The following is a 23,053-nucleotide window of genomic DNA, read 5'->3' on the forward strand; positions in this document are numbered from 1 at the left end:
ACGACTCCTCTACCCGCACCTCGATCAAATCGCAGCACCACAAAACGACAGCTTGCACTGCCCCAACACATGTTCCAACGCACGTAAAATCTACTTTCTCCAGTTCACGGGAAACAAATTAATTAATCTTTAAAGTCAAGCCCTGCAGTCTGTCATCCACTGAGGCTCGTCAACCAGCGTCAGACCCCATTTCGGGCAGGCCCCTCCCTCACTGCTGCTGGTCACCCTTCCGCAAGACCCTCCGCCAGGAGGACTCTCTCAGGCAACCTCAGTCTCAGCAAGGCGGTTGGGATGAGCAGCTGTGGAGGGACGGCATAGTTCACGGCTTCGATTCTCAGGCGAAAAGGACCCCCACCGTTTTCATGAGATTTTGCTTCCAGTCCACATGGTGGATAAATGGGTAAGTTCGCCACGTCATGCTCAGTCTGATGAAGACCAGCAACACTGACAAGTCGCACCTTTGGGACCAACGTCTCAAAAGAACTCCACACACGAGGGACTTCCCTGGCGGTGCAGTGGTTAAGACCCCAGGGGGTGTGGGTTCGATCCCTGGTCAGGGAGTTAGGGTCCCATAAGCCTTGCGGCCAAAAAACCAAAACATGAAACAGAAACAATACTGTAACAAAATTCAATAAAGACTTTAAAAAATGGTCTATATCAAACAAAACAAAAAACTCCACAGACTAGAAAATCAGCTCCAGCGCTGAGGTGAAGTGAGCCAGGGTCTGCCTCCCAACCCAACCTTCCTCCCAGCCCAGCAGGGCGGCCGCAGAAGATGACCGAGACCACACGTGCAGGTTGTACAGGTTTATTTTTCCAAGACCACAGAGACATACAAGAGCAGTGCTTTCCCTGGCGGACCAGTTTCCAACTGTCCCCTAGGGTGGCCCCAAAGGTCACAGCAGAAGGAGGAAGAGGGTCAAACACGCTTGTGCCTCTGCTCCCTGTCTTTGGTAAACAGACTCTTGAAGTTGACAACCTGGACTTGGCCAATACTGCATTTAAATCACCACCACATCTTTGCCAACTTCCCACTCATGCTTCAGATGACAGAAATGCCACAATGGATGAAAAGTGGGGGAAAGAAAAGACCTTTCGGATGAAATGAGACTTGCTGAAGTCATACCAATTTTACAGCTCACACAGTCGCACTCACACAGGGAGACCTAAGTTCAACAAGGAAGATGCTCAACTCACAAGTCGAGGAACAAGAAATAAGGCAGGAAGCAGGGTGAGGTGGCACAGCTATGGAGACATCTACTTGCTGGAAACGTGTTGGGAGAGAGGCTGGCAGCTGGCATAGCTGTTTCTTCCTTAACCTGCTGTCAAAAGTATGTCCAGTGGAGTCCTGTGGCCCCGGGAAAGCGTGCTCCCAGGTACTGCTGACAGGTGGGGAGCCCGGAGCCAGGTCCAGAAGGCCCACCTGGGGGCTGCCCAGGTCACTCACCCTTGAATCCAGAAGCACTTGACACTGGTGGTGGTGATTTGTCACACGTGGCGGTGAGCCGCCAGTGAAGGTCGGAGGAGAAGCGATGAGGAGCAAGACGCATTCGCCCAGCAGCGAGCAGCCGGGCTGCCCGTGGCTCTGCAAGTGCAGCAGGTCCACCGGCTGACCGGTGACAGGGCACCGGGCCAACTGGCAGGTCCCAAATCAATCACTCCACCCCTCACGTCGGGCAGCACAGCACGCAGTGGCTCTGACACAGGTGGAGAGAAGTCAATGACACCACTTTAATGCAATGATGCCGAAGACGTAAAATAAGGGAGAGTCGTTCGTGTTCTCTGTACAATATATCCATTTACAGAATCGGCCAGTACTGTGTACAACATATAAATACATGATAAAACATTAGAGGTGCAGAGAGCATACTTACAGAAGCCAGAAGTTCACTTTATACATCCAAGGATAAAGAGTTAAAAATATAAAAATAAGAAAAACACACTGCTTTGAAATGTAAAATGACTTTCACATACACAGGTGTGTGGAGATGCCCACTCCCACAGAGTCCAAAGTGACGGAGAGGGTGTCGAGCAGACAAATTCACCTGCCAAACGTCTGGACACCTGACTTACGAGGAGGAAAGACAATCCTATGCCCGACCATTGTCCAAGCAGGTCTATTCAAGGTCCCGAAAGCTCCCGTGGGCCAGTGGATTATTCGGAGACAGCCAAGTCCCAAACTGGCTTCAGCAACAGAACCAAAGGTCAAACTGGCTCCACCAACTGGCAAATGACTGTGACCCTGAGGTCAGCAGGTTCTGAAGCCCCCTGGTGGGCACTGCTGGGAGTTGCTTTAACCCTGTGCTGGCTTCTTCCCCATCAACTCCCAGAGCAACAGCGGGAGGAAAGACGGCAGGGAGGGGGCAGTGGAAGACTGACATTTCTACTCAGTTCGGGTAGGTTAGTCCCCTTGGTGGAGAACACAACCTTCTTGCTTCAGCTTCAAGTCCCTCTGAGTCTCAAGGAGGCTCCCCACGCCGCACCAGGCTCTGTCTGTGTGACAAGAGCTCGGGCTGGCCGGCCAGCCTTGGGCAGCCCAGCAACCTGCCCTGCAGGAAACCCTTCCAGCAAAACCAGAAGGCCAACAAGTGGCCGAGGGGCTTTAGCACTACAGATTTTAGGGACAGGCAAGAGAACTCTTGCCTAGAGACAGTCTATTTTATCAATGATATTCTGTATACAGATTTAAGATCCGTCATTATCAAAATACACACACTAAATATACAACTTTTCCCATGGCCATAATTTATTATCTCACCACAAGGCACAATACACAGAGCTTTGAGGGTCCAATACAGTCATCGTGACAGAACGCACCACAGCCCTGGCACATGATCATGGCTTTCAGGCTGCACGCACACTGGAGTGAGATGCTTTCCACCGTGCTGCTGTCGGTGAACATCTGCAAGGAAAGTGATGCGCTGTGGCTTGCACCAAAGTTTGCTTTGTGGCTCAGCTGCACCACACTTCCGGCAAGGCCTTTGGCAAAGGTGGGGGAGCCAGAGGAATAATTAAAGCTGGTGGAACTTAGCTGGAGTTTGGAAAGCTTCCCATAAAATGCCTGTTTGATGTTGAGCTGGGAGGGGATGGAAGAAGGCTCTAGAGGCTGGCTGAGCCCTTTCCCAGGCTCTCGGGGTAATTTCCAGAAGGGCAAATCAAGGACAAAGGGGATCCCTTGCAAGTGATCCACCAGCTCCCGAGGACCAGGCCCCGCGACATTTCTGTTCTCTGCATTCGCCTTGGGAGGCCCCCCACCAAAAGTCTTCTCGCTCTTGATGCTGCCAACAGAGGCAGGCGGTGGCTTTGGAGCCCAGTCTTCCCTGGCAGTCTGTACCCCACCAGACACAGAGTTTTTGCTTGGCCCCAACTTCCTGCTGGGAAAATCGGGAGGGGCATCAGCAGGCAGAGGCGTTGGCTCCACAGGCCGGGGGCACTGAAGGGCTGCAGCCTCGTTTTTGGAGCCAAAGAGCTTCTTCCCTTGGCCTCCAGCACTGTTCTGATCACCCAGGGCCCGACCTGCCTGATCGGGACCCGAGGAGACCACAACTGGAGATGAGAAACAAGGGGCTCTCGAGGTAGTGAGATTTCCCGGACTCGTGCCTGGGGCAGCACTTGAATTACTGCACTGGGACAGGTCACCAACTTCCTTCTGATCTTCAAAACTAAAGGGAGAGAACTGCTCTTTGGAATCCACTTCTACTTTCCCAGAGGCAGCCATTGGATTTGTCACTGGATATAGGGAGCCTAAACTCAGGGCGTGCTTGGAAATCTTTGGGGGCGCTCCAGGAGCCTGGGTGGCCTCCAGCCTGGCGAGGCCGGTGCTTGCTTCACGGCTCTCAGGTAGAAGAGACTCCTTCGAAGCTCTTAAAGAACTGGGACTGCTACTGCCAACCTCACAACTGCTTTCCGCAGGGTCTTGCAAAGATCCCACATGCAGGGAGCCGTCATGGCTCGGCTCTGTCGTCAGTGGGAGTCGTGGGGATTCGGGTTTGCTGCCACCGCGGGCTGGACGAAGAACCTTCTCTAGGGGCAAGCTGCCCTGCAGCAACTGCATCACGAGGGGGTTAGTAGCCTCCACGGAGGACGCAAGCCTGCCCAGGGACACAGGCCTCGGCTGGTACTCGGTACTGGCCAGTAACAGGGAGTCCGGGATCTTTTGGGGAACCGCACATACTCGAGACACCCAGCTCTGTGGAGCAACCATCCCGTCTGTCCTTGTGACCAGACTCAGGTCACCGTTCACCTTGGAGAGTGAGGTGGAGTGGTTCCAAGCGTGTTTCTCACCTTGCTCCACCGCTGAGGACCTCTTCGGCACTGCAGCTTCACTAGGCTCGGCCTCAATGCTGTCCTCAGAGAAGTGGCCTTCAAAGTCAGAGGCTGTGTCCGTGGACTCGCTGTGAGGACTCAGCACTTCAGAGTCTCCACTGATTTTCAGCTTTCCACCTTCCAGCTGTCTGCGGTCGTGGCCGGTGCTCGCAACGCACCCCGGAGATGGCACTGTCCAGAGTGAAGCCGAGCTGTGGGGGGGATCCAGACCCTCCTCAGCGGTCAACCCCCCAGGTGACGCTGGAATGAGGGGAGCAGCTTTCTCCCACTCCTCTCCAACCTGCGGCTCAACAGATGGGACATCTTCTCTGGAGTCGGGTTCAGGCTGTCCCACTGCCTTGTCATTTGACAGGCCAGGCATCCAAGGAGCAGCACCAGCGGAGACGGGAGCCTCGGTTTTCAAGTTTTCTTGTCTAGTAGCACTTTCCCTTGTGGGTGGGCCCGAGCCACCAAGTCCTGATTCATCATCAAATGGTCTGTCCTGCAGGGAACTGGCCAACGATGGTTCAGGGATGGGACTGGGGGTCACATTCACAGGATCCTTCACGGTGGGATTACTGTCACTGTCTAGAGCCTGGCCGGTTCCTTCTTCTAATCCAACATCCCCCGCTAGAGCCTGAACAGGACTGCTCTCCAGGGGGATGGTGGGTCCTCGCTCCTCATTACCCCTTTCCCAGGAAGTGGTACCAGACCCACATTCAGTTCTACCTCCCAGATGCAACGCAGGCTGCTCAACTAATCGCTCAGGTGCCGGGGTTTTGGAGGGCAGTGGGAGTAAGGCCTGGCGTGGCTGGTCCCCAGTGGGAGCAATGGGAAGTCGGGAAGCATCTTCCAGCCCACTTCTGAGGCCATCTGGAACCCTCTGTCGTGGGTAGCTCTTCTCCTTTCTGGGAGAAGCCAGGTCCTCTCTCCTGGCTCTGGACACGGCACTTCCAGGATGGACATGCTCCCCATTTAGAGGACAAGGCGGCAGTAGTTGTGTTCGCTGTAGATCTGACGCACACTCTCCAGGGGTACCTGGGGCTCCCCTGGGCTCAGGGTGGCCACAGGCCTCACCACCATCACCACTGCCGATGCCTCTGCCACCTCCCTCATCGGTGGCCCCGCCGCCACCTCCACCCGGGCCACCCCCCCCTCCGATGGCAGTGGTGGCCGCCTCTCGATGGCAGTGGTGGCCTCTCGCCCCTCGGACCTGCAGAGCACGGGCTTTAATGTCTGCAAGGGTCCTGGTGCCAGTCCAGCCCCGGCAGGAGGACTCCGTGATGGGGACGATGCGGGGGCATATCTGGTAAGTGGGCTGACCTTTAACCACCCAGGGTGGTTTGATACGTGAAAGTTGAATCTGCAAGAGAAAAGTAAGAAAACAGTTTTAATTGACTGAGCACTCTGACCTAGGAACTGTAAAGCTAAATCGCGACCCTAGTGGCCTAGAGAATCCAATCATTTTCCTTAAAAATGAAATAATCGGGCTTCCCTGGCGGCGCAGTGGTTGAGAGTCCGCCTGCCGATGCAGGGGACAGGGGTTCATGCCCCGGTTCGGGAAGATCCCACATGCCGCAGAGTGGCTGTGCCTGTGAGCCATGGCCGCTGAGCCTGCGCATCAGGAGCCTGTGCTCCACAACGGGAGATGCCACAACAGTGAGGGGCCCGCGTACCGCAAAAAAAAAAAAAAAAAGAAATAATCATGGTAAAATGGCTGTCCAAGACACCACACCATTCTGAGAAGATTCTGCTCAAGGGCTGTTATATGCCACACTTCTAAATTTAATTTCTGGTGGGACTGTGTAAGTCACTACACAAAAAATCTACCACCACCTAATAAAAGATTTTAAAACCCCAAAGGATTATGACCTCTAGAGATAACTTCAACAGAGTGAACAACCAAGTGAGGAAGAAAAGAACCTTATCCCCCTGATACTCAAGTCAGTCTCAAGAACGCCTCTCGTACAGCGAGCTCTACACTCCCACATAATTAACACAAGGGCCCGGGGGCCTTCTGTCCCTGCAAAGGAGCCCCACTAATCTCCCGTCCCTCAAAGGGGCCTGGGCTCAGGGCAGCCAGTATCAAACAGCCTCCTACCCGGATGGGCGGGACTTTGGGCTCCTCTTTGGTGGGCTGTGGCTTTTCGGTGTGAACACTTTCAATTGTGTTACGAAAGGACTGACGATCTTCAAGCCGGGGCTTCTTTTCGGGAAAGGACGCAGAGGCCGCCTGCTCAAAGGATTTCCTCTTCTGATCCTTGGGTTCCTGATCCACGGTCTCCTGAGGCAAGCTGGGAATTCTGTCTGGAGACGTGGAGACACGTGCCAGGTCGTCTGGATTGGGCTGGATCCGGGAAGCCACAGTTTCCACCGGGAATTCGGAACTCTCTGGGTTGGGTGCAGCGGAGGATGTGCCAGGCAGGTGGGGACCGCCCACCCCTGCTGCATCGGTCTTAGCCTCCCCATCCTTGTACAGGGGGATGTCTGGTGCCACAGACTGTGTGTCTTTAGCAACCTCTGCTTGTTCTGGCTCCTGTTTTTTGTAAAGATTCCTTCGGGCTCTGGTTCGGAGATCTGGCCGAGAGCGTTTCTTGAAATGCCCATCTCGCTGCCGGGTGGCCGGGCCACGCTGCGGTCGTGTTGATTCTCCCGAGACACGCAAGTCACTCTTGATTTCAACCTCCTCCTGGCCCACATTCTGCTGCAATGACTCTTCTTTGCTTAAACCCAACCTGCAAACCAAACTCACATTATCAGTTACAGGGCAGAGAGGGCACATCCACTATGAATAATATACACCCAAATATTAGATCTCTCAGAACAAAATAAATCTGCATGGTATGTAACACTAACCATAGAAAAACCTATGTTAGCTTCCCCATGAATGGCATTAAGCTAAATAAGAGTCACTGCAATCTCCACATTCCTGGGTGACACAGCAGTATGCATGGCTTTGAGAACACCTGCCTCTGTCCCCCCAGAAACCACACTAGGACTCACAGCACCAAGGGCCTTACTTCTGTCCATAGTAGTCTTCGAAGAACTTTTCTTTCCATTGTTCCACCTTCTTTTCCTTCTCCATTTCCTGTCGTATCCTGACTTGCATCTCATGAGTGAATTCGCCTAGAGAGAAACAAAACTCTTCAAGTGATGCATTAAGGATATTAAGGTCTGTCTTAGGAAACGCCAAATCTTGCAGTTATACCATGTCAGGAGTTTTCAAAATAACACGTGACTTTGGTGAGCTTGGAAATCATTTTTTTAACCCTCACTATCTTCCTCACGCTGGCTCCCATCTCCCCCAGAGGAACTCTCACATGGTGCTCTTATTCAGGACAGAACTAACACACCTATTATAAGGGAAATTTACCCTTCCCTCGGGTAATCAGTCCTTCAACAGCAAACACCACATTGATCAGAACAAAAACAAACAAGAGAATTGTTCTTACTCCATGCGCAGAAAAAAGCTAACATAGCAGGCTCAGACAGGCCTGCTGACAAGGTGGACCCCTGGCTGACATCTTGGACCTTGGATTTCAGGAGGGTCCCCACCCCATACCTGACAGGGAATGGCTCACTGTGCCTGAACAGCTGAAGCAAACCAGATGGTTTACGGTGAACACCTGCTTTCCTTTGGGGAATCTGGAATTTGGGTCTGGGTCAGACAGAGGCTTCCTACATGATCAGCTCCCAGTAAAAACCACAGGCACCAAGTCCTTGACGAGCTTCCCGGCAGACTACACTTGTGACTACGTGCGGTCACAACTCCTTGCTGAGGGAACTGAGCACATCCTGTGGGACGCCACCAGGAGAGGATCTCAGAAGTGTGCACCTGGTTTCCCTGGACTACACCCCAGACGTCTTTTCCCTTTTTGCTAATTTTGTTCTGTATTCTTTCACCAAAATAAACTACAGCCATGAGTACAACTACATGCTGAGTCCTGTGAGTCCTCCTAGCAAATCATCGAACCTGGAGGGGAGTCTTGGGGACCTCCCAGTGCACTTCCCACGTAGCTTCCCCACAAAATTGAATTACGAGAAGCTAACAATCACTCCAAGTGGCAACATCTAAAAAGACAGAGCACCTGGTGGAACTTACCGAGTAGGTCAATGCCATGCTTACTGGAAAGAATAGGAGTTTATAGTTTTAATGATGAAGAGGCAATGCAGATGAATATATACACACAAAATAGTGAAAGCCCAAATACTCTTGTACCTTCTTTAGAGCTACGGGGCATATTAACATCCACCACGTCTATTAGAGGAAAGCCTGCCTTATACTAAAGAATACCCCTTGGAAAAAAAAGAAAAAGGGGCTTCCCTGGTGGCGCAGTGGTTGAGAGTCCGCCTGCCGATGCGGGGGACACGGGTTCGTGCCCCGGTCCAGGAAGATCCCACATGCCATGGAGCGGCTGGGCCCGTGAGCCATGGCCGCTGAGCCTGCACGTCTGGAGCCTGTGCTCCACAGCGGGAGAGGCCACAACAGTGAGAGGCCCGCGTACCGCCAAAAAAAAAAAAAAAAGACTTGAAAAATGCGTATTTGGGTTTTGGGTTTTAAAAACCAGGAGACAAGTGACACCACACGTGGCAGGCACCTTTCAAGCCGCTGGGACGAGAACGTTTACTCACCATCAGCCAGGCGTTCCCGCCAGCTCTGAGCCGCGTGGGTGAAAAACTCGTTGTTCAGTGCACTGCTGCTGAGACGCAACAGGCCATCGGTCCCCACCTGGAAGGATCAAGGCAAAAAAAAACAATAAAGAAACTTAGAAAGAGAACAGAAGCTAGCCCAGAGAAAGCAAAGAGGAAGCCGCCCACATGTACCTGTCTGTCCACTTCGGGCAGGAGGAAGAGGAGCTGCTGCTGGAAGTGGGACGGCAGGGCATGGAAGGTCCGAGAGTTGATGAGGGCCCGGAGGTTGGTGTTGACGAGAATGGACCCAGGTGTCTCAAAATCTATCTCTTCCCCTCTGTTGCGCTTCATTTGACCTGTGATTTTTCAAGCAGTAGGAATCAAAATGTAGATTTTCAGCTTCTTAAACCAAAAAAGCAAATGCCAACTGAGGGAAAACTTTGGTGGCAGCACCCAAGCTACCCAGAACTTATCTGCACACAATGAGCTCAATCATCCAGTCTACCCTAACCTATCAGCTACCATCAAACCTAAGAGAACACTTGGGCTTGCATCGTCTCAGACAAGACTCAGTAGCATGCTGTGTCACAGCCTGAAGGGACACTCTTCCCACAGAAAACCAGGCAAGGGGCAGGCTCTGAGCTTCCCTCCAAAGCTGGAGAACAGGCCCCACAAAGCCAATGGGAGAAACGATGGAAGTCTAAAAGTGAATCCGGTTAGCGTCCTACAGAAAAATCTGCAGAAGTCTTCTGTGAATGGGCTGGAGAGGTCTGACCTCCAGGCAGAAAGGTGCTAAGGGTTGTTTAAAGCCCACTGCAATGTCAATACCTCTCACAAAAGCCTCAGCAAATGGAACAGAGACCTGTGAGGCTTTAAGATTCAGCAAGGCTGATGAGCTGGAGAGGCTACAAGACAGCAAACCTAGCTGCCACTTGGGTGATGGTTTATTCTAATTTTCAGAAGCCAAGGTTAGTCTTCTTAATGATTTCAAGTGGCCCATCTACAAAAACCCAGCATGGGGGCTTTGAGAAATAAATCCGGAAATAGCAAATGGCATACTAGCCTTGCAAATAGCCCTACTGCGGGTGGGAGGTGCACACTACTGAACTTGTCTGCATAGCCCATATTCAACATAGGCTTCCACCCCATATACTAACTAGGTTATAAAAAAGGGCATCTGACAGAGACTGCAGACGTTGAGAACAAACTTGGCAGGATGCTACCGAAGAAAGAAAACAAATGTTGGAATTCTTCACTGAGACACTCAGAAGCAATTTTCACTCACTTGAGCACTCACTAAGCAGTATCAAGGCAGGCACAGGCTAGGCCCTTACAGGGACATACAAGGAGCAATGTGGCACCATCTCTGCCCACAGGGAGTTCTCTCAGTCTAGCAGAGAAAAATCTGTATGTGACATAACCAAAATACAAGGTAAAAACCAACAAAAATAGAGGGCCACCTGCGAAGTAAAAATAAACTGTAAAGGAGTGGAGTAGAAGACATCATCTTCTCTCTAGGTCTGCAGGGGCCCCCTTTCAGGCAGAGAAATGAGTGCCAAGCCACCTACCTGTGGCCGGCTTCCGGAAGCCTCTCAGGAGCGGGGCAGGGTCCCGGGCGACCTCGGCCTGGCCACGAATAGCAGCGCTGCCCAGGGCCAGAGAGCCACTGCTGCTGCTGGACGGGCTGCCGCTCTCGCCATCGGCGTGGCGGCCTGAGAACCCTGAAGGCACAGCATTCCACCGGTCAAAAGCATCACACGCCGCGCCCACGGCTCTCAGACAAGCTTACTTCTCCCAGCTCTCCCTGACATGCTGCCAGCAATACTGGTGCTTCCATGGCCCAGCCTTGGGCCGTCAGAGATCACCACCTCCTGGTCTGGCTTTAAATTATCACGTTAAGAATGCCAAACCGCCATCTTGGTTTGCACTGTGTCTTTTACAAAGCACCTGCACACGCCTTCACAGGACCCTCACAACTGCCCTGGGAGGCCAGGGGAAGGGCGCCCAGCAGAGCCCATGCCGGAAGCTAGGTCGGGTCTCACCGCCACGGCGTGCTGGCTGCCAGAGGACGGCTCCTGACTCTACTGGCACAGCACTACCTAGGCCAAGAGCTGCTGCCAGAGGGAGGCAGGTCCCCAGGCCCTGAGGAAGAAGCATCACAATCACGAGTTCACACATACCTGATGCAGATTCCACGTGGGCCCCGTTTACCTTCAGAGGAGTCAGGACAACTCGAGGCAGCATCACCCCGGTCTTCTTCTTCTGCTTGTTTGCCTATTTTCCCAGAGGGGATACAAAAGGAGCCTGAGTCACCTGCAGGCCACAACAGCTGTCCCTCTCGACCACGTCTCCCTCGCCGTCTTGTAAAACAGAGTTAGTGTTCAACCAGCACGGGCAGGTAATGCCAATAATAGCAACGACTCATTCTACTGAGCCAGGTGCTGGCCACTGTGCCAAGCATCACCCCACACTGAAAAGAATGTGTTGCTCTCCCCACTTTACAGGTAAGGAATTTGCCCAAAGCTAGTGAGTGGCAGGGCTGCAATTCAAACTGATGACTCCCAAGCTCATGTTCTCCCCACTCTGTTATACTTCTCCCTGAATGTTCCCAGGTTTTTCATAAATACAAACAAAATTATCCACCCATGGTAAAGAGAAAAAACAAATTGCTCTGCTCTCAGATCTACTACCCACTTTTCCTATGGCCCGCTTTTAAATGGTACTAACAGGTGGAGACCAAGGTGATTTTCTCCACTCTTCAACACGCTCAGTTAACTACAGGAGTAAGAGTCCTGTCTTGTGCCTGCCTCACTTTTCCATCCAGCCTAGTCACCAACTCTCCCCCCACCTGTGAGGAAGCTCTGTAGCTGTCCCTGGGATTGGAATGAGGCCGACTCTGAGACTCGGTAGAACAGGAAGCATTAGAAGATGTTTCATCGAGAGAAACTGTAAGAGAGGGAAATAAAGGTTAGACCCTAGCGACTGCTTGTGGCTCTTCACCCATCTTGTCAAGGACACTTACCATCATTTTCACCACTCACAGTGCTGGCTTCATTAGACCCACAGCTCTCCACATCAGCTGTGTCCTCTGGCTCCTCTCCCTCCACTGCAGCTGGACTGCGAGACCACTGCAGGGCATCCTTCTGTGACAGCAAGGCACAACTCAGGTGAGCAAAACCCTACAAATCCTACAAGCACAGTAGTCATTCCTAAATGTGTATTGCTTTTGGAGAAGAGGGATTTAGAATATTGATTAAATTCCTATCCCTTTCTAATTGACCTCTTTTCCTCAGAAAGTTCTTCTCATACGTACATTAAGAAAGTTAGAGGGACTTCCCTGGTGGGGCAGTGGTTCAGAATCCACCTGCCAATGCGGGGGACACGGGTTTGATCCCTGGTCCAGGAGGACCCCACATGCCGCGGAGCGACTGAGCCCGTGTGCCACAACTACTGAGCCCACGTGCCTAGAGCCTGTGCTCCACAACAAGAGAAGGCATCGCAAAATGAGAAGCCCAGGCACCACAACGAAGAGTAGCCCCCGCTCGCCACAACTAGAGAAAACCCATGTGCAGCAATGAAGACCCAATGCAGCCAAAAATAAATTAAAAAGTTAGATATAATTTTGCATCTAATTATTCATTAAACATTTATGGGGTGCCTCCTATAAACTACACCATGCTAGTTCCAAGCGGTGGGTGGGGTGGGAATAAGGAGGGGAACCAGGGCCCTGCCTTCAAGGAGCTCAAATGAGTAGAGGACAAAGTCAAGTCTATAACAATACAAAGCACAGTGATGGAAGGATAGAGAGAAAACTGTAGCAGCCCAGAACAGGGAACATCTAACTCACTGAGCTGGAGAAGAGGGCATGGAGGTACAGAAGGGGAATAAGGATCAGGGAGGTAGGGTTTCCAAGGAGATGTGTTGCTTGAGCTCAGTTTTAAAAGAAGCCAGTTAATAGGCAGATGAGTTGCCAGTGGGGAGGGAGAGGGAGTCCTAGGTAATGTGATGAGCGAATGTGGAAGAACATTCCAAATTCAAAGAAACCATAGACTTCAGGAGGTGTGTGGGAAACTGGATACGTGAGGAGGATAGAGAGACAGGAAGAGGGCTGATGATAATCATGGCACTGTGCTGAGGGATTAAGACTGATTTTTTTAGAGTCTGAAGGATATGAATCAGGAGAATGATCTGAGTTTTAGGAATTTCATTCTGTTAACCATGGGAAGTCTGGAGGCAGAAGAAGAGTTAGATTATGACAGAAATCTATTGAAAAGGATAAAGATCTAAACTAAAGTAAGAGAGTGGGAACAAGGCTAGAGTGTAGAGGAGAGTTCCACTCCAAATTTCATCTCCTAACAAATACTCCTTCTAACAGTCTCTGTCGTGGAGTCTCAAAATGAAACTCTACCCATCCCCAAGGAAAACTTAGGAGCTACCTTGAAACCAGGAAGGAGTATGAATGAATACTGGGGATGGAGAGAGGAGGAGCAGATAGAGATTGGGGAGGGGATGTCTTCTTTGAGTAAAAGTGTGTGAAAAAGAGTAGGTAAAATCATGATTCTATCACTTAAAAATATGCCAGAAATTTACAAGGAAAATCCACAAAATTCTAACTCATCAATTCCATGGATTCCTTGTAGCCTCCCCTTATCTGAGGGGTTTTTTTCACTTTCCACAATCAACCATGGTTGAAAAATATTAAATGGAAAGTAGCAGAAATAAACAACCCATTGGTTTCAAATTGCATGCTGTTCTGAGTACTGTGCTAAAGTCTCACACTGTCCAGCTCCGACCTACCTGGGACGTGGGTCATTTGTTTGTCCAGCGTAGCCCACCCATTAGTCACTGAGTGGCCATCTCAGTTATCAGATCGACTGTCATGGTATCACAGCACTTGTGTTCAAGAAACTCTTCATTTTACTTAATAATGGCCCCAAGGCAAGCGTAGTGGTGCTGGCACTTCTCGCTCTGCCTGATTTATACTTTCTTAGTGTACCTAATACATAAATTAAACTTCATCATAGGTATGTATGTGTAGGTAAAAACATAGCATATATAGAGTTAGGTACTATCCACAGTTTCAGGCATCCACTTGAGGTCCTGGAACATATTCCCCCACAGACAACGGAGGACTACTGTCTTAAGTCTTCATCAGTTTATTTGCATTAATTTAAGCCAACATCAAGCTGACTTAAGTTAATAAAAAAGAAAATGGTTTTTTATATCTTTCTCTCTTTTCCCTACCAACCATAAATGCTCCTCACAGGATCAAAAGCTAAAGAATATTTTTAGTATTAATCTTGTAATTAGGCTTACTGACTGCCATGTTCTTGGAACAATGCAACAAATTTATTCCCTGAATCATACAGGCAAACTAAGACAAAATACTCATTTAATGAAGAAAAGAGGTCTATTACATTGTCAAAACTGACCCCAAAACTCCAGTTCTGGCAAGAGTGTGGGAAAATCACATATACACTGTTGGTGAGTGAAAATGGTATAAAAAGGTTTATACACAGCCAGTGGTAAAGTAAACTGTAAGCAAAACTCTAAAAACTGTATATACCTTTTAACCCAACACTTGTAAGACTCACCCAGGACATTATCTTAAAAAGGAGAAAATCAATCGATTGAACTACATTAAAATTAATATCCTCTGTTCAGCAAATGATACCATTAATAGAGTAAAAAGGGCAAGCTACCTACAGAGTTGAAGATGAGATCTGCAATTCATATAACCAATAAAGAACTTGTATCTAGACTGCATAAATCAATAAGAAAAAGGCAACCCAGGGACTTCCCTGGCAGTCCAGTGGTTAGGACTCTGCTTCCACTGAAGGGGGCACGGGTTTGATCCCTAGCCCAGGAACTAAGATCCCACATGCCACGCAGCACAGCAAAAAAAAAGAGAAAAAGGCAACCAGTAAGAAAAATAGGCAGACCTGTATTAGGCACTGTACCAAAGAGGATGTCCAGATGGCCAACATTCACACGGAAAGGTATTTAACCTCAATAAAGTAAGGAAGACACAAAACAATGCAAATTAAAACCACAATGAGATGACATCACATCCACAAGAATGGCTAAAATTAAAGTTTAACAATACCAAGTAGTGCTAATGAGGATGTGGAACAGGGAACAGGTACACTGAAAATGGATCCAGGCATTTAAGAATGTGGTTTGGCATTATCTGCTACACTTGAAGATACAAACATCCTATGACCCAGCAATGTCAGTCCTAGGTTTGGATTCCCTAGGGAAATACATGCATGTACACATCCAGATGTTCGTGACAGCGTCATTTGTAACTTCGGCTATAAACAAAGTGCCCATCAGTAGAATCACTACATGGATTGACTGATGTATTTATTGATCAATACTCAATAAATAGATATTATACAATAATAAAAAAAAGAACGAACTACAGCTACTCACAACAACGTGGATGAACTGTATTGTGCTTATGCAGGAGACTGTCCTTGGATCAATGTATACCCTTTGTGTCCTTTCCCTTATTTTTTTAAATTGAGGTACAATTTACAAAGAGTGAAATGTATACTATCTGATTAGTTTTGACAAATGTGTATCAAGGGACTTCCTTGGTGGTGCAGTGGTTAAGAATCCGCCTACCAACTCGGGACACGGGTTCGAGCCCTGGTCCGGGAAGATCAATCCCACATGCCGTGGAGCAACTAAGCCCGTGCGCCACAACTACTGAGCCTGCACTCTAGAGCCTTCAAGCCACAACTACTGAGCCCACATGCCACAACTACTGAAGCCCACGCGCCTTGAGCCCGTGCTCCGCAACAAGAGAAGCCACCGCAATTAGAAGCCCGTGTACTGCAACAAAGAGTAGCCCCCACTCACTGCAACTAGAGAAAGCCCACACACAACAACAAAGACCCAATGCAGTCAAAAATAAATAAATAAATAAATTTATTTTATTTTTAAATTTAATTTTATTTATTTTTGGCTGCATTGGGTCTTTGTTGCTACACACAGGCTTTCTCTAGTTGCGGCGAGCGGGGGCTACTCTTTGTTGCAGTGTGTGTGGGCTTCTCATTGCAGTGGCTTCTCGTTGCGGAGCATGGGCTCTACGTGTGTGGGCTTCAGTAGTTGTGGCATGTGGGCTCAGTAGTTGTGGCTCACAGGCTTAGTTGCTCCGCGGCATGTGGGATCTCCCCGGAGGAGGGCCCGAATCCATGTCCTCTACATTGGCAGGCGGATTCTTAACCACTGCGCCACCAGGGAAGCCCAATAAATTTATTTCTAAAAATTCATACCAAGATATAGAACATACCCAATACTCCTAAAAGTCCCCTTGTGCCCCTTTCTAGTCAATCCCCACTCTACACTGCCCCTCCCACCCCACAGAGACAATGGTTGTTCCAATTTCTACCACCAAAAATTAGTTTTGCCTATTTTTGTTCTACATGTAAATGCAATCATACAGTAGGTACTCTCTTTTGTCTGGCTTGTTTTGCTCAGTCTCATGTCTATGAGAGTCATCCATGCTGCTGCATACATCAGTAGATCATTACTTGTTATTACAGAGTAGCATTCATATGCAACCATTTGTTTATCTATTCTCCTGTTGAGGGCATTTGGGGTATTTCCAAATTTGGGCTATTATGAACAAAGCTACTCTGAACATTCTTGTACACAGCTTTTATCGACATGTTTTCATTTTTCCTGAGTAAATATCTAAGAATAGAACAAGGGGGGTATAGGATGGATGAATGTTGAACTTTATTTAAAAAAAAAAAAAAAGCCAAAGATGTACACTTCCAACAACACTGTATGAGAGTTCCAGGTGCTCCACATCCTCACCAACATTTGGTGGTATCAGTCTTATTTTAGCCATTCTAATGCAGTGAGTACCTCACTGTGGCTTTAATTTTCATTTTCCTGATGACTAAAGATATTGAGCGCATTTTTATGTGCTTACTGGACATTTTCATATCTTCCTTTTCTGAAGTTGTTTGTTCAAGTGTTTTTATTTGTTAAAAAAAAAAAAAAGGGAATTCCCTGGCGGTCCAGTGGTTAGGACTCGGCACTCCACTGCAGGGGTCACAGATTCGATCCCTGGTTGGGGAACTAAGATCCTGAAAGCTGCATGGCCAAAAAACCCAAAAAAAAAGAAAAGAAAAAAAGAGTTACTTGTCTTTTTTTATTATAGCTATTCTGAATCATTTTTTATTTTGATAATGGGCATGTATTACCTTTACAAACAAATACATTTTGAACACCTTTATTTGGAAATAATTTCAAATTTAAAGAAAAGCTGTAAGAATAAAAATAGTACAAAGAACACCTGCCGTATAATTTTTACCCGTGTTCACCTATTAACACAAATGTTTCAAAAATACATAAAATATATTAGTTTGGCAAGGCAACTGGCAAAGAGGCTAGTGATGGGGAAAAAAGCAACCAGCATTAATAAATAAACCCAGATACAATATTTTCCCGTAAGTCAAATGTTTTTTTGTTTGTTTGTTTTTGTGGTATGCGGGCCTCTCACTGTTGTGGCCTCTCCCGTTGTGGAGCACAGGCTCCGGAAGCGCAGGCTCAGAGGCCATGGCTCACGGGCCCAGCCGCTCCGCGGCATGTGGGATCTTCCCGGACCAGGGCACGAACCCGTGTCCCCTGCATTGGCAGGCGGACTCTCAACCACTGTGCCACCAGGGAAGCCCAAGTCAAATGTTTTAAAAAATAAAATGCACTGTAAATACAAGAAGCCCCAAACATGAATAAAATGGAACTCTAAAATTTAAACCGATGAAGTTTTAAACCACCCAGGATTAGGTTCACAACTAAAAAACGATAAGCAAATTTCAGGTATGCCTTTGCTTTCTTTATGGGTCTGACAAACCTGTCCTCCACAAGAAATCTGTACTCTCTTAGAGAAGGCTGATCTGAGGGTTGTTTAATGTGTATTATCAAAAACTAAGAACGTACTGACCATTCAACAGTATATTAGAGTTCCTAACCAATGCATAAGAAAAAGAAACAAGAAGGAATTAGAAGAAACGAGAGTGTCGTTATTCCAGACAAGTATAATTATCCACATTGAAGATGCAAGGGATTCCGACCTAGTAAGAAATTCAGCAAGGCTGTAAGATTCAAAATCACATTAAAAACGCAAGCGATCCTAACATCAGCATAATACCAGCAATTAGAAAATGTAATTTATAACAAAGAATATGTTACTCTGAGATAAAGCTCAAAAAGAAACAATCATTTTATGAAGAAAACAAAACTTTATCAAGAAAAGTTTAAAACTTAGTAAACGGAGAGCTACACCATGTTCTTGATTAGGAAGACTCAACACTGTAAAGATGTCAACTCTTCTCAAATTGACTTGTAGGTTCAATGAAATTGCAATAAAACACTCAACCAGACTTTTTTTTTTTTTGGTAGAACTTGACTGTACAGGGACAAGCAATGAGCCGCAAATAAGCCAAGACACTCCGGAAGAAGAACAAGATGAGATGCTCTGCTTTATTTTATTTTATTTTTAAATAAAGCTCTAGTAATGAAATGAGTAGATTAGCAGTTGCTAGGGGCTAGGGGGAGGGGAGAATAGGAAATGACTGCTAAAGGGTATGGGGTTTCTTTTAAGGGTAATGAAAATGTTCTAGAATTATATAATGGTGATAGTTGCATAAGTTTATGAATATACTAAAAGCCACCGAATTGTACACTTTAAATGGGTAAACTATATGGTCTGTGAGTTACATCCCAAAAAACCTGGATAAAAATTTGCTTACTAAATTTGACAGCTCTGAAAACATGAAAGAATCTAATCAAAATTTATAAAAACCACATAAAACCCATTAAAGTGTATAGAACGTTTATAGATTGAAAGTTAAAATTCATTTTTAGACAATGGTCCGTTATTATGTTTTAACTTTGTTATGTGAATCCTAAAGAAAGATTAAAACTTGTAAAGCAACCTCTGTGTATGCTTGAGAAAAGGCTTTATCCTTTTTAAAAATACTTAACGTAAAAAAAGTTCTTTGAATTTGAAATCCATTTGCATTATCAGAAGCAATTTCAATATTACAGCTGTCAAAGAAAAGACCTGTTATTTAAAAAATGAACACATTCTTGGAATACAGTTTAAAGACAAGAAATTGTCTGAGATCTCACTAATGACTAAAAAGTAGATTCCATCAACCAGAAAAATTCTCATTTTGTGATGTGCCACCCACATCTGCAAACAAAGTTTCTAGCTGATGGTGACCATAGGCCCATGATTCCTCCTCTGAAACCCCTGGGTCTAGATGTGTTTTAAAACTTAGAATTTCTTGAATTTTACAAATGGCAATATATCATATTAACACCACCAGCAACCCATAATCAAACACAGTAATATTTTTTGAATTAACATAATGTACATACCAGGTGAAATAAATAGGTTTAAAGTGTCCTTCTCAGTCTAGATCAGAGATTTGCCACCAAATGAGTTTAAGCAAGTCAAGTTTTACTGCCAAGTGAGTTAGGAATAAATTTTGTCAGTTCTCAAAATATTTCAGATTTCCGTATTGTTAATAAGGGGTTACTGGACCATTAAAAAAGCACATGCTTCTTGATAAAATTTTTGAAAAGATTTGGAAGTTTTATAATTCAACTTTTCTCATCACAGGTGTAACACGTAAAGAAAATGTAATGAAATATTTTTGAGCCCCACACAGCACCTCCAAATCACCTCCATTTTACTCATTAAAAGATAGGGAAGTATCTCCTAGAAAAATTTCACACATTTGCATATGAAGACTACAAAAGTAAAAGGATGATTATTGCAGCAATTTTACTATTATAGTTTGTAATAATGAAAAACTGGAAAACTTGTGAAAAACCTAAATGTACACAACAGGGACTGGATAAATAAAAAGATATATTGATATGATGCACAATTAAACAGCAGGTAAAAGGAATAAAAAAATACATCTATATAAACAAACCACACATTTTTCATGGACACATATGAGTAAGAAGGATGCACATTAAATTGATGACAGTAGTTGGTTGCTACTGGGAAGGAACAAGGGCCATAGGCCTGGATGGCATATACAAGGGTAGGGTTTGGTGTGGAAGTCAAAGGCATTTCTCACTTTCTCTGCACAAAGGCTGCAGCTTCCATTTAAACATGGCGAAATGAACACACACAGCTCTCTGCAAACTCCTGAAGCCTCATTTAGAATGGCTGCATTTTAAAAAGTACAAATGCACAAAGAGAAAGAGGGAAGAAAAAGCAGTAGATGAGGACTATCAATAAAATTCTAGAAGATGAATAACAGGAAGACAAGTGATGACTCAGCAGGGGAAAGAAAACCAAAGTCTAAGACTGCAGAGGGAAAAGCCACAAAGAGCAAGCCAGTTCTACTGTAAAACCCCCAAGGGGGCAGGGATTAAGAGGTACCAGGAACAACTGCAGACAGAGGTGAGGCACGGGAATGAAAATAGAAGTGGCTGGAAGTCCGAACAAGAAGTCAGACCCTTCAGATCTCCTCTCTGTCCCCAAACAGTCAAGCAATACCCTTCTCCAGCTCCAGAAGAAAACAGGAGATTTATATTCTGACTGGACTAAACCAGAGAGGTTCTGGAATAGAAGACACCAGTTCAAGGAGTGGGGAGAGACTGAGGTGCCACACTCCATAAACAGAAGCATTAAGTCAAAGACCATATACAAAACGGTGACACCATTAACTCTCTCCCCCAGCTACGGCTCCCAAAGCTCCCCAAACAGTGGCAGCCCTACAGCCCCAGCCTACTCTCAGCTACCTGGCAAGAGACGGGAGGATCTCTCCTCCTGCAAAAAGTGCCCAACCTAAAAAAATACACCTTCAAAGTACAGATAATTGGGAGATTCCAAAAAAATATCCAGGTCCTCACTCTACCACAGTCAACAAGCAGTGCCCACAAGCACAGAATCTGTCAGTTCTCACCATAAATGACCTATCAACAACCACCAGATAAGTAAGCACTACTGCTATATGAAGGACAGCAACCAAAATAACAAAGGAGGAACTGAAAGGAAACAGAAATAATGAAGATCTCACAGCAAATGTCCTCCAAGAGACAGTCCAAAAACAAGTACAAAATGCTATTTTTAAAAAATAAAGGAACATCAGAGAACATGAGCAATGTGCTAGTAATTAAAAATAATACCCCCCCCCAAAATCAGCAATAACAACCAATAGGCTATTTCTCAGAGAAGTGACTCGAAAGAAAAAGAGAACAGGCTGCTGCATCAAGAAAAGTCCCACATACAACAAACAAAAGTTCCAGAAAGAGAAAACCGAAAAAGACAGGAAGTTTTCCCAAAATTAAGACCTGAGTTTCCAGGTTTAATAAGGCAAAATGCCCAGCACAGTGAATGAAAAAAGACCCATTCTGCAACACCTCACCATGAAATTTGAGAATACAGGATTGAAAAAGAGATCCTAAAATCTTTTAATCAGAGAGAACACATTACATGACAAAGAAGTCAGAATGGCATCACACGTCTCAAGAGCAGTTTTAGAGAATGTACTAAAATAACATCTTTTGGAATTCTGAGTCAAACCCATAATCCAGTATGGAACACAGAACAAAGACATGTAAGGTCTCAAAATAATTTACCTCCTATGCACCTGTTCTCAGGAAGCAACTAGAGAATGTGTTACATAAACAAACAACACCTGCACGAGGTATAGGAAAGAGAGGCTATAACACAGGAGAAAGGTGATGAGAATTCTAAGGTGAGAATGAAAGGAACTCCCAGGAAAACAGCTATATGCATGTCAGACAGGGTAACCAACTTGCCCCAGGTGTGTCTGGGACTTTCCTCATTTTAGCACCGAAAGTCCTGCACCCCAGGAAATTCCTCAATCCTGGGCAAACCAGGATGGTTGCCCACCCGATAAATAGTCCATACTGGGAACCGGAATAAGGACAGCAATAGGACCAACCTTTAGAAAGAAGAACAAAACCATTGTGTCTGACCATATCAAGAGGACTTTTATAGCTAGTAATAGCATTAGGCTTCATCTTTTCTGTTTGTAATCCATGTTGTTTTTTATTCCTCATCTTTATCATTTTACTTTTGAAGTAAATGTGAACTATAACATGGTTATAAAAGTCACAATTATCTAAAGGGTTACACTCAGAGAATCGACACTGCCCCCCTTTATCCCTTTCTTCCTCCCCCAACTCCCCAGCTTTCCAATCCATTCCTACCCATCCCCTGGTTAGGTAACCAATCTTATTAGTTTCCAGCTTATTTCTCTTGTGTTTCTTTTTACACAAATGATAATATATACACCTAATTTCCCCTTCATCCTTAGACAAAAAAATGGCACACTATATATAGCAAAGTGCAAAATACTTTTTTCAATTAACAATGTATCCTGGGACTTCCCTGGCAGTCTAGCGGTTAAGACTCCACGCTTCCAATGCAGGGGGCGTGGTTTCGATCTCAGGTAGAACTAAGATCCCACATGCCGTGAGGCACAGCCAAAAAAAAAAAAGTATCCTGAAAATAACTCTTTCATTTTATAGATATTCTTCCTCATTCTCTTCTCAGCTGCATAATACTCCACGATGCAGATGTACCGAACTTTATTTATGCAATTACTTCTCCACATGCCGGCATTTAGATGTCTTTTTGATATTTTACAAATAGAAATGCCACTGCCTTGAATAACCTTGTGAATCTGTGCTTTTATATTACTGAAGGTGTATCTTCAGAATAAATTCTTAAAGTGGAAAATGATGGGTCAAAAGGTAGATGTAAATGTAATTTTGTTAACAGCCAAATTCCCCTCAAAAAAAACTTGTTCTGATTTGTGTTCCTAACAGCAAAGTATGACATGCCTGTTTTCCCACAGCCTTGAAAAGAGAAAATATACTGTGATACTTTAAAAATTTTTTGCTTTATGTATTCAAATAACACAACCATACTGAAAGGGGGGCAGGGGTGGATTTAACCCAAGTAGCAACTCCATTTTTTTTTTCCTTTTTAAAATATTTATTTATTTATTTGGCTGCACTGGGTCTTAGTTGTGATATGCGAACTCTTAGTTGCGGCATGCGTGCAGGACCTAGTTCCCTAACCAGGGATCGAACCCAG

At 46.2% G+C, this 23,053-nt stretch overlaps 1 protein-coding gene across 1 annotated transcript in view; it reads right to left on the reverse strand.

Annotated features, from left to right (window-relative positions):
* Window positions 1–792: 792 nt before the first annotated feature.
* The window catches only part of ASXL1 (ASXL transcriptional regulator 1), a 67,300-nt gene continuing 45,039 nt past the window's right edge, over window positions 793–23,053 (reverse strand). The window contains exons 5-13 of the mRNA XM_060124619.1: window positions 11,960–12,080; window positions 11,786–11,883; window positions 11,118–11,211; window positions 10,506–10,658; window positions 9,130–9,293; window positions 8,938–9,034; window positions 7,326–7,431; window positions 6,407–7,040; window positions 793–5,668 (exon numbers count right to left, since the gene is read on the reverse strand). Of these exons, the coding sequence (XP_059980602.1) occupies window positions 2,750–5,668; window positions 6,407–7,040; window positions 7,326–7,431; window positions 8,938–9,034; window positions 9,130–9,293; window positions 10,506–10,658; window positions 11,118–11,211; window positions 11,786–11,883; window positions 11,960–12,080 (4,386 nt within the window). The 3' untranslated portion in view covers window positions 793–2,749. The remainder of the gene's footprint in view (window positions 5,669–6,406; window positions 7,041–7,325; window positions 7,432–8,937; window positions 9,035–9,129; window positions 9,294–10,505; window positions 10,659–11,117; window positions 11,212–11,785; window positions 11,884–11,959; window positions 12,081–23,053) is intronic.

This window comes from Lagenorhynchus albirostris, chromosome 15 (assembly GCF_949774975.1).
Source record: "Lagenorhynchus albirostris chromosome 15, mLagAlb1.1, whole genome shotgun sequence".
NCBI classification, from domain to species: Eukaryota; Metazoa; Chordata; class Mammalia; order Artiodactyla; family Delphinidae; genus Lagenorhynchus; species Lagenorhynchus albirostris.